Source organism: Cherax quadricarinatus, chromosome 83, assembly GCF_038502225.1.
Source record: "Cherax quadricarinatus isolate ZL_2023a chromosome 83, ASM3850222v1, whole genome shotgun sequence".
NCBI classification, from domain to species: Eukaryota; Metazoa; Arthropoda; class Malacostraca; order Decapoda; family Parastacidae; genus Cherax; species Cherax quadricarinatus.
Window position 1 is genome coordinate 4,238,847 of NC_091374.1, and position 16,356 is coordinate 4,255,202.

Sequence of the window (16,356 nt, forward strand, 5' to 3'; positions counted from 1 at the left end):
CAGTAGAGCAGTAAAAGCACAGAACATAATGAACAATGGCTGAATTGAAAACTAACAAAAACTTGAAATACTTTAAAGAGGGAGCTGTATACATGGGGTTCTCCTGTATTTGGTACTTTTATTTATGACATTTTGCCCATTCAGTGGGTTTTATTAAGTCGCAAATAGATAAACTTGGCAAGGGAGGGTGAACAAATATAGTGATGAGTAGTAATAAGGGTAAAGAACAAGTGAGGTACTGGTTAGGATACAATAATACCCAAATGCTGTAAAAGTTTTCTGACAGGAGGTTCATCTAGTTTGTAGAAACTGTTATTGGAGATACTGATGTGTTGACGTTGGAGATACTGATGAATGTTAAGTCACGGACTTGTCTTCTCCCAGTGTTGTCTTAAGGAATTAGTAGTTCGCCATTTCAGTTTAATAAGTGATCATGAGAATTGTGACATATTATGCAGGCATTGTTATGATTGTTCTTTTGCCTATTTGTGTTCTCAGTTTCATTTTTGGAGGTCTTGGAATGTTTCACCTAGGTACATTTTGTCACATGTGTTAACTTAACCATATTTAACCCCACCAAAGAGATTCTTAGTCCTTCTTAACAACTTGATTTCCAGAAAAATCACTAAGATCTTCTCCAACAGCAAACTCATCATAAACCACCTCTCAATATACTACCATCACGAACATCACCAGACAGAAACACCAACGTAACTACTGTTGGGTCATGCTCCATCCTTTGTAACAATTGTGACAGAATTTATGTAGGTGAGATATCCAGGAACCTCCAGAAGTGAATTTCAAAGCACCATTACATATGCCATCAGAACAGTCTTAACAGTGCAAGCATACTAAATGTTAATTCTCAGAACCTCTTAATAAATTGGAATTGTGCACTGCTATTTAACAAGGATGATAACACTCAGGGAAGATGAGTCCTTAAGTCTGTACTAATCGGTGTTTCCAGTATCATCATCCAGAACAATGGTTTCTGCAATTTAGGTTAACCTCTTGCCAGAAAACTTTGAGGACATTTAAGAATCAGTGTGACTTGATTTACATTCCACATGCTCTTCACCTCGCCACTATTCTTTGCTATATATTTGCTACTGTCCCTTCCCAAATTTGTCTGTCTGTGATTCGATAAAACTGAATGCTGAGATGAATTATCATCAATAAAGGTTCCTTATAACTGCATGTGAATCACCTTACCATCATGTTAGCATGTCATGATGTTACATACTTATATGCCTCCTGTCAATTAAATTGTTACTGAAATATTTTATCTGCAGGTGTAATTTCTCCGACATGGAGATTGAAATGTTCTTTGCTAAGTATGACACTGATGGAGACCGAGTATTGGAAGCTGACGAGGTGAAGAGAATGCTAGCTGATCTAGAGGGCCAAAAGTTAGAACTTGAAAGTAAGTTTATTACAGTATTATATATTTCTAGAAAATATGTATGTACTAGGTTGGTAGACAGCAATTACCCAGGGAGGTACCACTATCCTGCCAAATGAGTGTAAGACAGAAACCTGTATTTGTTTTACATGATAGTAAGAGTGCTAGTATCTTTTTTTTCTGTCGCATAAACCACAAGATATCAAGTATATCTTACTACTTTTACTTACACTTAGGCCACACTACTCATGCATGTACATGTTTATGTACACACACTCATCTGAGTTTTCTTTGATTTTGTCTTAATAGTTCTTGTTCTTGTTATTTTTTTTCATATCCATGGAGAAGTGGATTAAGAATCTTTGCTCCGTAAGACATGTATGTTGTAAAAGTCAGCTAAAATGCACATTCAAACATCCATGCACATTCAAACATCCCAACCTAAAAGGATGGGATGTTTGAATGTGCATGGATGTAGTACAGATGATAAGAAAGAGATATCTGTGGATGTTAGGAATGAAAAGAAGCTGGATGTCTTGGCTCTAAGTGAAGCAAAGCTGAAGGGGGTAGGAGTTTCAGTGGGAAGAAATAAATGGGATTCGGTCAGGGGTTTCTAATAGTTAGAGATAAGGAAGGAGTAGCAATAATGTTGAAGGATCAGTTATGGCAGGAAAAGATTGAATGTAAATGTATAAATTCAAGGATTACATGGAGTTAAATAAGGGTAAGATATGAAAAGTGGGTTATAGTAAGTGTGTATACACCTGGAGAAGAGAGAATGTAGAGGAGGGAGAGAGAGAGATTTTAGGAGATGTCAGTGAGTGCTTGGGGAGCTTTGAACCAAGTGAGAGAGTACTTGTGGTGGGGGACCTAGAGTCTACTTGGAGGGTGTTCTGGGGGGTCAATGCCTCTGTGGCCCAGTCCTTGACCAGGCCTCCTGGTGGATCAGGGCCTGATCAATCAGGCTGTTACTGCTTGTTGCATGTAGTCCAGTGTATGAACCACAGCCTGGCTGGTCAGGCACTGACTTTAGGTCTTTGTGTACTAATAGCACCCCTACTTTTCACTGGGGGTATGTTCCACTGTCTGCCAAGTCTTGTACTTTCGTAGGGAGTGGTTTTTGTGTGCAGATTTGGGACCAGACCCAATAGGATTTTCCAGACTGTGTAATTTATGATGTATCTCTTTCCCACTCCAGTGAGTGCAAGTCAAATGACTTCAGGTGTTCCCAGTAGTTAGGGTGTTTGATGGAACTTATACATGCAGTAAAAGTTTTCTGTAAAATTATCTAGCTCTGCAATTTCACCTGACTTGAATGGAGATGCTTGTGTTTAACAGTATTCCAGCCTAGAGAGAACAAATGATTTAAAAATTATCATCATTTGCTTGGCATCCCTTTTTTTCAAGGTTCTCATTATCCATCCTATCACTTTCCTCTCAGATGTGATAGTGACACTGTTGTGATCCTTGAAGATTAGAACCTCTGACATTAACACTCCTTCACATTACTTTTCCGCTCTTTTGTGTGGTTAGAGTTTGTGGTATACTCAGTTCTAGCTTTTATTTCCTTCAGGTTTCCATAATGGAGTGGTTGAAATTTTTCCTAATTGAACGTCATATTGTTTTCTGTTGCCCATTTGGAAACTTGGTTGATATCTGTTTGGAGATTTGCCATGTCCTCACTGGATGACAGTCTCATGCAGATTCTAGTATCATCTACAAAGGATGACATGGTGCTATGGTTTACATCTCTGTCTATGTCTGATATGAGGATGTGAAACAGTATGGGGGTGAGTACTGTGCCTTGTGAAACAGAGCTTTTCACTGTGGCAGCCTCCAACTTATCTCTGTTTACCAGAGCTCTTTGTGTTTGATTGGTTAGAATGTTGAAGATCCATCTGTCCACTTTGCCAGTGCCAGTTATCACTTTAGCATGCATTTTGTGCACTGTTACACCATAATCACACTTGTCAAAAGGCTTTTACCAAGTCTATGTATACTACATCTGCATTCTGTTTGTCTTCTAGTGCATACAAGACCATGTTATAATAGTCCAGTAGTTGAAAGAGGCAGGATTGACCTACTCTAAACCCATGCTGCCCTGGATTGTTCAATTGTTGGAAATCAAAGTGGTTTGTGATCATGCTTCTTAAAACTCCTTCAAAGATTTTTATGTGTGGCATTAATGCTGTTGGTCTATAGTTCTTAGCTGTTGCTTTGTTGCCACCATTATGAAGTGGGGCTATATCTGTTATTTTTAGCAACTGTAGGATTACACCCTTCTCTATTCTCCTTCTCCATAGCATACTTAAGGCAAACTCCTCTAGAAGTATGCTGAAGAAATGTATTTTGGTGTTGATGGATGGCTTGAGGCCCTGTATATTCATAAGCACAAATAAAGCTATATTGCATGTTTGTTGGGGAATTTTGTTGTTGGCAACAGTAGTTGTAGTTTTGGGAGGTGGGCACTGGCTGCACCTCCAGTCCATCAAGGCTCCAAGGTGGTGGAATATTTTGCTGAGAGACCCCTTAGCAATATCAAAGAACCTCTCTTGAGGGGTTTGCTTCCACTGAGCTGCTAGAGGAGGGAAGATCAGGGCATAGGGAAGTGAGGCAGTACCCTAGATCAAGGGTGGGGAACCTGTGACCTTCTAGAGCATAAGTGTGGCCTTTTGAATGAATTATTTTTCTTGAAGTTATTGTATAATTAACTTTTTACAAAATAACTGACATTTTGCAGTATATCTAATCAAAATTTATTGAGTGCAGCCTTATTAGATTACAGCTAACTTTAATGTGGCCTTCTGACATAAAAAGGTTCCCCTCCTCCACCCCTGGACTAGATCATGTCATGTCATGTGTGCTTTGAAGATGACAGCATTTGATAACATCTTGGAAAAAGTCAAGTGCAGATAAAAACCAGGATAGATGTCCAATTTTCAGTTTCAGTTTGTGGATTAGCTGTGATTTGTTCCAGCCAATTCATTGTGACTTATTCTTAGTGGCCCATAAGTAAAATTTAAAAGATTTTGCTTAATTATGTCCTTAGAATACAGTTTAGAGAGCAAGTTTGATGTCAAATTATAATAATTTATGTGGTTTTACACAATACTTGTGCTCTTTTTACTTACCAAGCTGACAAAACTGAAGGAAATAGTAAGTTGTTAATTTATTAAGCTGAGCTTAATGTCTGCATCTAACTGTATGGTTAAAGATTACAATCTCTATTTTTACATACATTTCAGCACTGTATTTAAGAAATATTTTAATTAAAGCATATTTCTTTGTCCTTGCTTGAAAATGTACATTGTATATTTGTAGTATATTAATATCTATCTTGGCTTGATGAGCAGGATATGTGTGCAGCATGTCGATTTCTTGATAATTTATAGTTTTGTAAAGACTTATTAGTTGCTGCATATTGCTACTTCCTTATAAAAGTGAAATTGTTCATATGCATTTCACTAATAATCCACAATTTAGAAAGGAAATATTCTACATCATTTCAATCCATCCTGAAGTATTACCTCACCACTTGACAGTAAAAACTTGATAATGGTCCAAGATTGACTGAAACTCCATCTAAAGTTTCCTATGTAATTTGTGGTATTGTAACTTTTATTATCCATATGCATGTTAAGCAGCTTTCAAGTACAGTATATTAATCTGAATGTTATGCTGAGGTTTATATAATTTTTCATATTGTAGTTAGTTTATATATGAACATTACCTAATTAGATGCAGTCTTATCTGAGTGCCTCTGACAAGACAGTCATAGTGTGAATGATGGTGAAAGTGTTTCTTTTTTGGGTCACCCTGCCTCAGGAAACAGCCAATGTGTTAAAAAAATAAAATTTTTAACCTTTTTCTTAATAATGTCATATATAACCTTTAATAGTAACAAAAGTTAATTTCTTAACCACATATTTATACTTTCAGATGAATTCCGTGGTGGTGAAAGCCCTCTGGACAAAATGAGAAGAGGGCGTAAGGGTGAACCAGAGACACGACCAGTGTCAGCCTCGTCTGGTCATGGTTCTATCGTCTCGGTTTCATTTGAGGAGTTCTCTGTGTAAGTGACAGTTTTTTTTTTTAAACTTCTTGTAGTTTCCTGTTAACTGTTTGAGTTTACATGGGGTGAGCTCCAACTCTTGGCCCTGCCTCTAACTTTTGATCAGCTGATGTGACTTAGCGTGCCAGACTTTTTAAATTTTGTCTGGCATTTGTGTCCACTGCTCATCCACATATGTGCCACTTTTACATTGAAAATAATACTTCCTGATATTCTTTGGCTTATTACAGTGTGTAATTTCTAACCATGCTTTCTTGTTCATGTTACATCTTTGGTAATGAGCCTATTCCTGTCAGTCTTATCTGTGCTTTGTAGTAATTTATATGCTGTGTGACATAAAACATAGTTCTCAGTATTCTTTCTTCATAGCACTTTCCTCTCTACTCAGGCACTTGAATATGTAGTGTGGCTAGGAAATAATAATAAATCTTTATAACTATGATATAAAAGTTAAAACATACTTGAAATATAGGGGGAGGTAGGAGAAAATTCTCAAACAGCTTCAGGGAAAACCTTGAGTTTTCCCTGAAGCAAGTTTATTCTTTTCTCTGAGGATGAGGGTCCCTATGACAGTTCTAGAGGTGGTAAAGATATAGTATATTGTGATTTTTTTTTTCTTTAAAATTATCCAGAATTACATTATCTCCCCAATCTCTCCTTTGCAATAGAAGATAGGAAGAAAGGCATTGAAACAGTTCTTTCTACATCTCATTCCTGCTATTTTTTTTTTTTTTGAGATGTGAGGATAGAAGGCAGAGGTTATTGGAGCCAAGGATACCTTGTTTGGTATCAGCAGCAACCTAAACATACTTAGTGTGTGTGTTTTAAGATGCAAAGCTGCAAAGGTTTAATATTAAATATGGCAGAAGCAGGTAATAGTATTAGCAGTACGTTGATGTAGCTTTCTAGGGTGTTTACCTGGAGTTTACCTGGAGAGAGTTCCGGGGGTCAACGCCCCCGCGGCCCGGTCTGTGACCAGGCCTCCTGGTGGATCAGAGCCTGATCAACCAGTGTGTAAGTAGGGCTGAAATATTTGGTTAGATTCTGAGAAATATTTGCAATTAACAACTCAGAATAAAAACTACTCAAGATATTTGACCACAGACATACATATTAAGGAGAAGAGTTCATTTCTTAACTATAATATTATTTATGGGGAAGTACAGCCTGTGAGAGTCATAAACTACCTACCCTTGAAAGGGTTCTCAACTATAACATAACTTAAGATTATAGCAAAAAGGTTAGAAATGTGTTGATAAAAGTCCTAGTAATCTTTTCTTTGCATCCTCTAGTTTACAGCGCCGTGTGGACCGTCTAGAACACAGTATTGGCAGTATTGTTAGCAAAATTGATGCTGTACTGGTAAAACTAGATACCATGGAAAAGACCAAACATAAGCGCCGTGAGACGATGGGCAAGATTCTGGACACTATTACAGAGAATGATGGAAGTAAGTACAGTAATATAAAAACATATCAAGTTTAAAACTAGTAGGAAAAAAGAAGAAAACCCAGAGGGGCGTGTATATATATGCTTGTACATGCATGTGTAGTGTGACCTAAGTGTAAGTAAAAGTAGCAAGATGTACCTCAAATCTTGCATATTCATGAGACAGAAAAAAGACACCAGCTATCCTGCCATCATGTAAAACAATTACAGGCTTTCGTTTTATACTCACGGTAGTACCTCCCTGGGCAATTGCTGTCTACCAACCTACTACCTAGGAAATAATAATTTTTTTTTTAACAAGTCGGCTGTCTCCCACCGAGGCAGGGTGACCCAAAAAGAAAGAAAATCCCCAAAAAGAAAATACTTTCATCATCATTCAACACTTTCACCTCACTCACACATAATCACTGTTTTTGCAGAGGTGCTCAGAACACAACAGTTTAAAAGCATATACGTATAAAGATACACAACATATCCCTCCAAACTGCCAATATCCCAAACCCCTCCTTTAGAGTGCAGGCATTGTGCTTCCCATTTCCAGGACTCAAGTCCGGCTATATTAAAATAATCAGTTTCCCTGAATCCCTTCACTAAATATTACCCTTCTCACACTCCAACAGATCGTCAGATCCCCAAACACCATTCGTCTCCATTCACTCCTATCGAACACGCTCATGCATGCCTGCCGGAAGTCCAAGCCCCTCGCCCACAAAACCTCCCTTACCCCTTCCAACCTTTTCGAGGACGACCCCTACCCTGCCTTCCTTCCCCTACAGATTTATACGTTCTCCATGTCATTCTACTTTGATCCATTCCCTCTAAATGACCAAACCACCTCAACAACCCCTCTTCAGCCCTCTGACTAATACTTTTATTAACTCCACACCTTCTCCTAATTTCCGCACTCCGAATTTTCTGCATAATATTTACACCACACATTGCCCTTAGACAGGACATCTCCACTGCCTCCAACTACCTCCTCACTGCTGCATTCACAACCCAAGCTTCACACCCATATAAGAGTGTTGGTACTACTATACTTTCATACATTCCCTTCTTTGCCTCCATAGATAACGTTTTTTATCTCCACATATACCTCAACGCACCACTCACCTTTTTTTCCTCATCAATTCTATGATTAACCTCATCCTTCATAAATCCATCCGCCGACACATCAACTCCCAAGTATCTGAAAACATTCACTTCTTCCATACTCCTCCCTAATTTGATATCCAATTTTTCTTTATCTAAATCATTTGACACCCTCATCACCTTACTCTTTTCTATGTTCACTTTCAACTTTCTACCTTTACACACACTCCCAAACTCGTCCACTAACCTTTGCAGTTTTTCTTTAGAATCTTCCATAAGCACAGTATCATCAGCAAAAAGCAACTGTGTCAATTCCCATTTTGTATTTGATTCCCCATAATTTAATCCCACCCCTCTCCCGAACACCCTAGCATTTACTTCTTTTACAACTCTATAAATATATTAAACACCCATGGTGACATTTCACATCCCTGTCTAAGACCTACTTTTACCGGGAAGTAGTCTCCCTCTCTTCTACACACCCTAACCTGAGCCTCACTATCCTCATAAAAACTCTTTACAGCATTTAGTAACTTACCACCTATTCCATATACTGTACAGTGGTCCCTCATTTATCGTCGTTAATCCGTTCCTGGAAGTGCGATGATTATCGAATTAGACGATTTTCAAATCAATTTTCCTCATAAGAAATAATGTAAATACAATTAATCCGTTCCTGACACCCAAAAGTATTAAAACAAAATTTTTTTTTACATGAAATATAGATGTAGTACATAAACAATACAATGGGACAAGATGAATGAAACATTAACAGCATAACACTTACCTTTATTGGTGATTCTTCTTAGTGTATGGAAGACTGGAGGAAGAGAGAGATTGGATTAGTTACTGTTTGGAAGGGGAATCCCCTTCCATCAACACCTCAGGCACCAAGTGCTTTTCTGGGGTTACTTCTATTCTCTGTTTCTTAATGACACTAGGACCAGCTTGAGAGTCACTGGAGTCATGTCCTACAAAAAAAGTGTCCAGAGAGCTCTGTTTCTGGCATCTCTTTAAAACTTCCCTAAAATGGGCCAAGACTCTGTCACTGTACAAGTTGCCTATATGGCTTGCAACATCCTTCTCAGGGTGATGTTTCTCCTTAAATCTTTCCATTTTACCCCACATTTCACCATGCCTTATCATACTGTGTTTACCTGGAGTTTACCTGCAGAGAGTTCCGGGGGTCAACGCCACCCTGCCTCGGTGGGAGACGGCCGACTTGTTGAAAAAAAAAAAAAAAAAAAAAAAAAAAAAAAATATATATATATATATATATATATATATATATATATATATATATATATATATATATATATATATATATATATATATATATATATATATATATATATGTATTATATATATATACGTATATATATATATATACGTATATATATATATATATATATATATATATATATTTTTTTTTTTTTTTTTTTTTTTTTTTTTTCAACAAGTCGGCCGTCTCCCACCGAGGCAGGGTGACCCAAAAAAGAAAGAAAATCCCCAAAAAGAAAAATACTTTCATCATCATTCAACACTTTCACCACACTCGCACATTATCACTGTTTTTGCAGAGGTGCTCAGAATACAACAGTCTAGAAGCATACACATATATAGATACACAACATATCCCTCCAAACTGCCAATATCCCAAACCCCTCCTTTAAAGTGCAGGCATTGTACTTCCCATTTCCAGGACTCAAGTCTGACTATATGAAAATAACCGGTTTCCCTGAATCCCTTCACTAAATATTACCCTGCTCACACTCCAACAGATCGTCAGGTCCCAAGTACCATTTGTCTCCATTCACTCCTATCTAACACGCTCATGCACGCTTGCTGGAAGTCCAAGCCCCTTGCCCACAAAACCTCCTTTACCCCCTCCCTCCAACCTTTCCTAGGCCGATTCCCACCAAGGCAGGGTGGCCCGAAAAAGAAAAACTTTCACCATCATTCACTCCATCACTGTCTTGCCAGAAGGGTGCTTTACACTACAGTTTTTAAACTGCAACATTAACACCCCTCCTTCAGAGTGCAGGCACTGTACTTCCCATCTCCAGGACTCAAGTCCGGCCTGCCGGTTTCCCTGAACCCCTTCATAAATGTTACCTTGCTCACACTCCAACAGCACGTCAAGTATTAAAAACCATTTGTCTCCATTCACTCCTATCAAACACGCTCACGCATGCCTGCTGGAAGTCCAAGCCCCTCGCACACAAAACCTCCTTTACCCCCTCCCTCCAACCTTTCCTAGGCCGACCCCTACCCCGCCTTCCTTCCACTACAGACTGATACACTCTTGAAGTCATTCTGTTTTGCTCCATTCTCTCTACATGTCCGAACCACCTTAACAACCCTTCCTCAGCCCTCGGGACAACAGTTTTGGTAATCCCGCACCTCCTTCTAACTTCCAAACTACGAATTCTCTGCATTATATACACACCACACATTGCCCTAAGACATGACATCTCCACTGCCTCCAGCCTTCTCCTCGCTGCAACATTCATCACCCATGCTTCACACCCATATAAGAGCGTTGGTAAAACTATACTCTCATACATTCCCCTCTTTGCCTCCAAGGACAAAGTTCTTTGTCTCCACAGACTCCTAAGTGCACCACTCACCCTTTTCCCCTCATCAGTTCTATGATTCACCTCATCTTTCGTAGACCCATCCGCTGACACGTCCACTCCCAAATATCTGAATACATTCACCTCCTCCATACTCTCTCCCTCCAATCTGATATCCAATCTTTCATCACCTAATCTTTTTGTTATCCTCATAACCTTACTCTTTCCTGTATTCACTTTTAATTTTCTTCTTTTGCATACCCTACCAAATTCATCCACCAATCTCTGCAACTTCTCTTCAGAATCTCCCAAGAGCACAGTGTCATCAGCAAAGAGCAACTGTGACAACTCCCACTTTATGTGTGATTCTTTATCTTTTAACTCCACGCCTCTTGCCAAGACCCTCGCATTTACTTCTCTTACAACCCCATCTATAAATATATTAAACAACCACGGTGACATCACACATCCTTGTCTAAGGCCTACTTTTACTGGGAAATAATTTCCCTCTTTCCTACATACTCTAACTTGAGCCTCACTATCCTCGTAAAAACTCTTCACTGTTTTCAGTAACCTACCTCCTACACCATACACCTGCAACATCTGCCACATTGCCCCCCTATCCACCCTGTCATACGCCTTTTCCAAATCCATAAATGCCACAAAGACCTCTTTAGCCTTATCTAAATACTGTTCACTTATATGTTTCACTGTAAACACCTGGTCCACACACCCCCTACCTTTCCTAAAGCCTCCTTTTTCATCTGCTATCCTATTTTCTGTCTTACTCTTAATTCTTTCAATAATAACTCTACAATACACTTTACCAGGTATACTCAACAGACTTATCCCCCTATAATTTTTGCACTCTCTTTTGTCCCCTATGCCTTTATACAAAGGAACTATGCATGCTCTCTGCCAATCCCTAGGTACCTTACCCTCTTCCATACATTTATTAAATAATTGCACCAACCACTCCAAAACTATATCCCCACCTGCTTTTAACATTTCTATCTATCTCATCAATCCCGGCTGCCTTACCCCCTTTCATTTTACCTACTGCCTCACGAACTTCCCCCACACTCATAACTGGCTCTTCCTCACCCCTACAAGATGTTATTCCTCCTTGCCCTATACACGAAATCACAGCTTCCCTAACTTTATGAACATTTAACAATTCCTCAAAATATTCCCTCCATCTTCCCAATACCTCTATCTCTCCATTTAATAACTCTCCTCTCCTATTTTTAACTGACAAATTCATTTGTTCTCTAGGCTTCCTTAACTTGTTAATCTCACTCCAAAACTTTTTCTTATTTTCAACAAAATTTGTTGATAACATCTCACCCACTCTCTCATTTGCTCTCTTTTTACATTGCTTCACCACTCTCTTAACCTCTCTCTTTTTCTCCATATACTCTTCCCTCCTTGCATCACTTCTACTTTGTAAAAACTTCTCATATGCTAACTTTTTCTCCCTTACTACTCTCTTTACATCATCATTCCACCAATCGCTCCTCTTCCCTCCCGCACCCACTTTCCTGTAACCACAAACTTCTGCTGAACACTCTAACACTACATTTTTAAACCTACCCCATACCTCTTCAACCCCATTGATTATGCTCTCATTAGCCCATCTATCCTCCAATAGCTGTTTATATCTTACCCTAACTGCCTCCTCTTTTAGTTTATAAACCTTCACCTCTCTCTTCCCTGATGCTTTTATTCTCCTTGTATCCCATCTACCTTTTACTCTCAGTGTAGCTACAACTAGAAAGTGATCTGATATATCTGTGGCCCCTCTATAAACATGTACATCCTGAAGTCTACTCAACAGTCTTTTATCTACCAATACATAATCCAACAAACTACTGTCATTTTGCCCTACATCATATCTTGTATACTTATTTATCCTCTTTTTCTTAAAATATGTATTACCTATAACTAAACCCCTTTCTATACAAAGTTCAATCAAAGGGCTCCCATTATCATTTACACCTGGCACCCCAAACTTACCTACCACACCCTCTCTAAAAGTTTCTCCTACTTTAGCATTCAGGTCCCCTACCACAATTACTCTCTCACTTGGTTCAAAGGCTCCTATACATTCACTTAACATCTCCCAAAATCTCTCTCTCTCCTCTACATTCCTCTCTTCTCCAGGTGCATACACACTTATTATGACCCACTTTTCGCATCCAACCTTTACTTAAATCCACATAATTCTTGAATTTACACATTCATATTCTCTTTTCTCCTTCCATAACTGATCCTTCAATATTACTGCTACCCCTTCCTTTGCTCTAACTCTCTCAGATACTCCAGGTGTATATAATCATGTATCTCTCCCGCCTGCGTTCCAGGGAATACAGGTTCAGGAACCTCAAGCGCTCCCAGTAATTTGGGTGTTTTATCTCCGTTATGCGCGCCGTGAAGGTTCTCTGTACATTTTCTAGGTCAGCAATTTCACCTACCTTGAAAGGTGCTGTTAGTGTGCAGCAATATTCCAGCCTAGATAAAACAAGTGACCTGAAGAGTGTCATCATGGGCTTGGCATCCCTAGTTTTGAAGGTTCTCATTATCCATCCTGTCATTTTTCTAGCAGATGCGATTGATACAATGTTATGGTCCTTGAAGGTGAGATCCTCCGACATGATCACTCCCAGGTCTTTGACGTTGGTGTTTCGCTCTATTTTGTGGCCAGAATTTGTTTTGTACTCTGATGAAGATTTAATTTCCTCGTGTATACCATATCTGAGTAATTGAAATTTCTCATCGTTGAACTTCATATTGTTTTCTGCAGCCCACTGAAAGATTTGGTTGATGTCCGCCTGGAGCCTTGCAGTGTCTGCAATGGAAGACACTGTCATGCAGATTCGGGTGTCATCTGCAAAGGAAGACACGGTGCTGTGGCTGACATCCTTGTCTATGTCAGATATGAGGATGAGGAACAAGGTGGGAGCGATTACTGTGCCTTGTGGAACAGAACTTTTCACCGTAGCTGCCTCGGACTTTACTCTGTTGACTACTACTCTCTGTGTTCTGTTAGTGAGGAAATTATAGATCCATCGACCGACTTTTCCTGTTATTCCTTTAGCACGCATTTTGTGCGCTATTACGCCATGGTCACACTTGTCGAAGGCTTTTGCAAAGTCTGTATATATTACATTTGCATTCTTTTTGTCTTCTAGTGCATCTAGGACCTTGTCGTAGTGATTCAATAGTTGAGACAGACAGGAGCGACCTGTTCTAAACCCATGTTGCCCTGGGTTGTGTAATTTATGGGTTTCTAGATGGGTGGTGATCTTGCTTCTTAGGACCCTTTCAAAGATTTTTATGATATGGGATGTTAGTGCTATCGGTCTGTAGTTCTTTGCTGTTGCTTTACTGCCCCCTTTGTGGAGTGGGGCTATGTCTGTTGTTTTTAGTACCTGTGGGACGACCCCCGTGTCCATGTTCCCTCTCCATAGGATGGTAAAAGCTCGTGATAGGGGCTTCTTGCAGTCCTTGATGAACATGGAGTTCCATGAGTCTGGCCCTGGGGTAGAGTGCATGGGCATGTCATTTATCGCCTGTTCGAAGTCATTTGGCGTCAGGATAACATCAGATAGGCTTGTGTTAACGAAATTCTGTGGCTCTCTCAAAAAAAATTCATATTGATCTTCGACTCTCAGTCTGGTTAGTGGCTTGCTAAAAAACTGAGTCATATTGGGACTTGAGTAGCTCACTCATTTCCTTGCTGTCATCTGTGTAGGACCCATCTTGTTAAAGTAGGGTCCCAATACTGGACGTTGTTCTCGACTTTGATTTGGCATAGGAGAAGAAATACTTTGGGTTTCTTTCGATTTCATTTATGGCTTTTAGTTCTTCCCGCGATTCCTGACTCGTATATGATTCCTTTAGCTTAAGTTCGATGCTTGCTATTTCTCTGACCAGTGTCTCCCTACGCATTTCAGATATATTGACCTCTTTTAGCCACTCTGTTATTCTTTTCCGTCACCTCTTAGAGGAATAAGCCTTGTGCATACATCGAGTGCCACTGAGTTAATCTGTTCTAGGCATAAAAGTTGGGGTCTGTGTTGCTTAGTATATCTTCCCAGCTTATATCGGTTAGGACTTGGTTTACTTGGTCCCACTTTATGTTTTTGTTGTTGAAGTTGAATTTGGTGAATGCTCCCTCGTGACTAATCTCATTATGTCTGTCTGGGGCTGCGCGCATACATGTCTGAACCTCAATTATGTTGTGATCTGAGTATATTGTTTTTGATATGGTGACATTTCGTATCAGATCATCATTGTTAGTGAAGATGAGGTCTAGTGTATTCTCCAGTCTAGTAGGCTCTATTATTTGCTGGGTTAAATTGAATTTTGTGCACAGATTTAAAAGTTCGTGTGAGTGTGAGTTTTCATCAGAGCTGCCTCTTGGTGTTATTACTGCAACAATATTATTTGCTATATTCCTCCATTTTAAGTGCCTTAAGTATGCCACTACGCATCTTAAATATCTCAAACCAACCATTGCTGGCCTTAAATTCACAATTATCAGTGCTCGTTGCAGGCAATTTCTTTACCAGATTGTCATGCAACTGCCTAGCCTTTTCACAAATAATCGACATCATAAGACTATCTCCTGCTAATTGTTTCTCGTTTATCCACACCAATAATAACCCCCTTTGCAACAACAGCTTCCTTGATTTCCTTTTTCTTGGCCACGATGGAAGATATGGTTGTACAGGATTTGTTATACATCCTGGCCAGTTCAGCCACACGTACACCACTTTCATATTGTTCGATGATGTTTTTCTTAAATTCAGTCGTATTTCTCATCTTCTTTACCAAAGGCTTGGCACTAGGAGCTTTCTTTGGAGCCATGGTAGCTTATTTAGCACTTGCAAGCACTAAAATGAATGGAATATTATGAAATATTTCGTATGAACAAGTGAGGGGACCGTTGCTCACTGGTAAACAATGGCACACTGGCTGGGAAGGGAGGGCGAGGCGGCTCAGAGCATGAGTACGTGTCCCGGACGAAGGACGATTAGCGAGTCAACCGACCATTTGCGAGCCAATGCTTGGACGAAAATAACGCGACGATTTCCGAAAAGGACGACTATTGAGCCAGACGATTATTGAGGGACCACTGTACTTGCAACATCTGCCACATTGCTCCCCTATCCACTCTATCATATGGTACTTTTGTTTAATAAATGTATGAAAGAGGGGAAGGTACCTAGGGTTTGGCGGAGAGCATGTATAGTCCCTTTATATAAAGGGAAAGGGGACAAAAGAGACTGTAAAAATTATAGAGGAATAAGTTTACTGAGTATACCAGGAAAAGTGTACAGTAGGGTTACAATTGAAAGAATTAGAGGTAAGACAGAATGTAGGATTGCGGATGAGCAAGGAGGTTTCAGAGTGGGTAGGGGATGTGTAGATCAAGTGTTTACATTGAAGCATATATGTGAACAGTATTTAGATGAAGGTAGGGAAGTTTTTATTTCATTTATGGATTTAGAAAAGGCATATGATAGAGTGGATAGAGGAGCAATGTGGCAGATGTTGCAAGTATATGGAATAGGTGGTAAGTTATTAAATGCTGTAAAGAGTTTTTATGAGGATAGTGAGGCTCAGGTTAGGGTGTGTAGAAGAGAGGGAGACTACTTCCCGGTAAAAGTAGGTCTTAGACAGGGATGTGTAATGTCACCATGGTTGTTTAATATATTTATAGATGGGGTTGTAAAGGAAGTAAATGCTTGGGTGTTCAG

At 39.4% G+C, this 16,356-nt stretch overlaps 2 protein-coding genes across 5 annotated transcripts in view; one reads left to right on the forward strand and one right to left on the reverse strand.

Moving 5' to 3' along the window:
- The window catches only part of LOC128702152 (uncharacterized), a 173,650-nt gene that overhangs the window by 114,975 nt on the left and 42,319 nt on the right, over nt 1–16,356 (reverse strand). The gene's annotated exons all lie outside the window — the stretch shown is intronic.
- LOC128702252 (polycystin-2) overlaps nt 1–16,356 on the forward strand; it is an 89,400-nt gene that overhangs the window by 66,014 nt on the left and 7,030 nt on the right. For all 4 annotated transcript variants that reach the window (XM_070102731.1, XM_070102732.1, XM_070102733.1 and 1 more), the window contains 3 exons: nt 1,293–1,423; nt 5,342–5,474; nt 6,767–6,924. In XM_070102731.1, the coding sequence (XP_069958832.1) occupies nt 1,293–1,423; nt 5,342–5,474; nt 6,767–6,924 (422 nt within the window). The remainder of the gene's footprint in view (nt 1–1,292; nt 1,424–5,341; nt 5,475–6,766; nt 6,925–16,356) is intronic.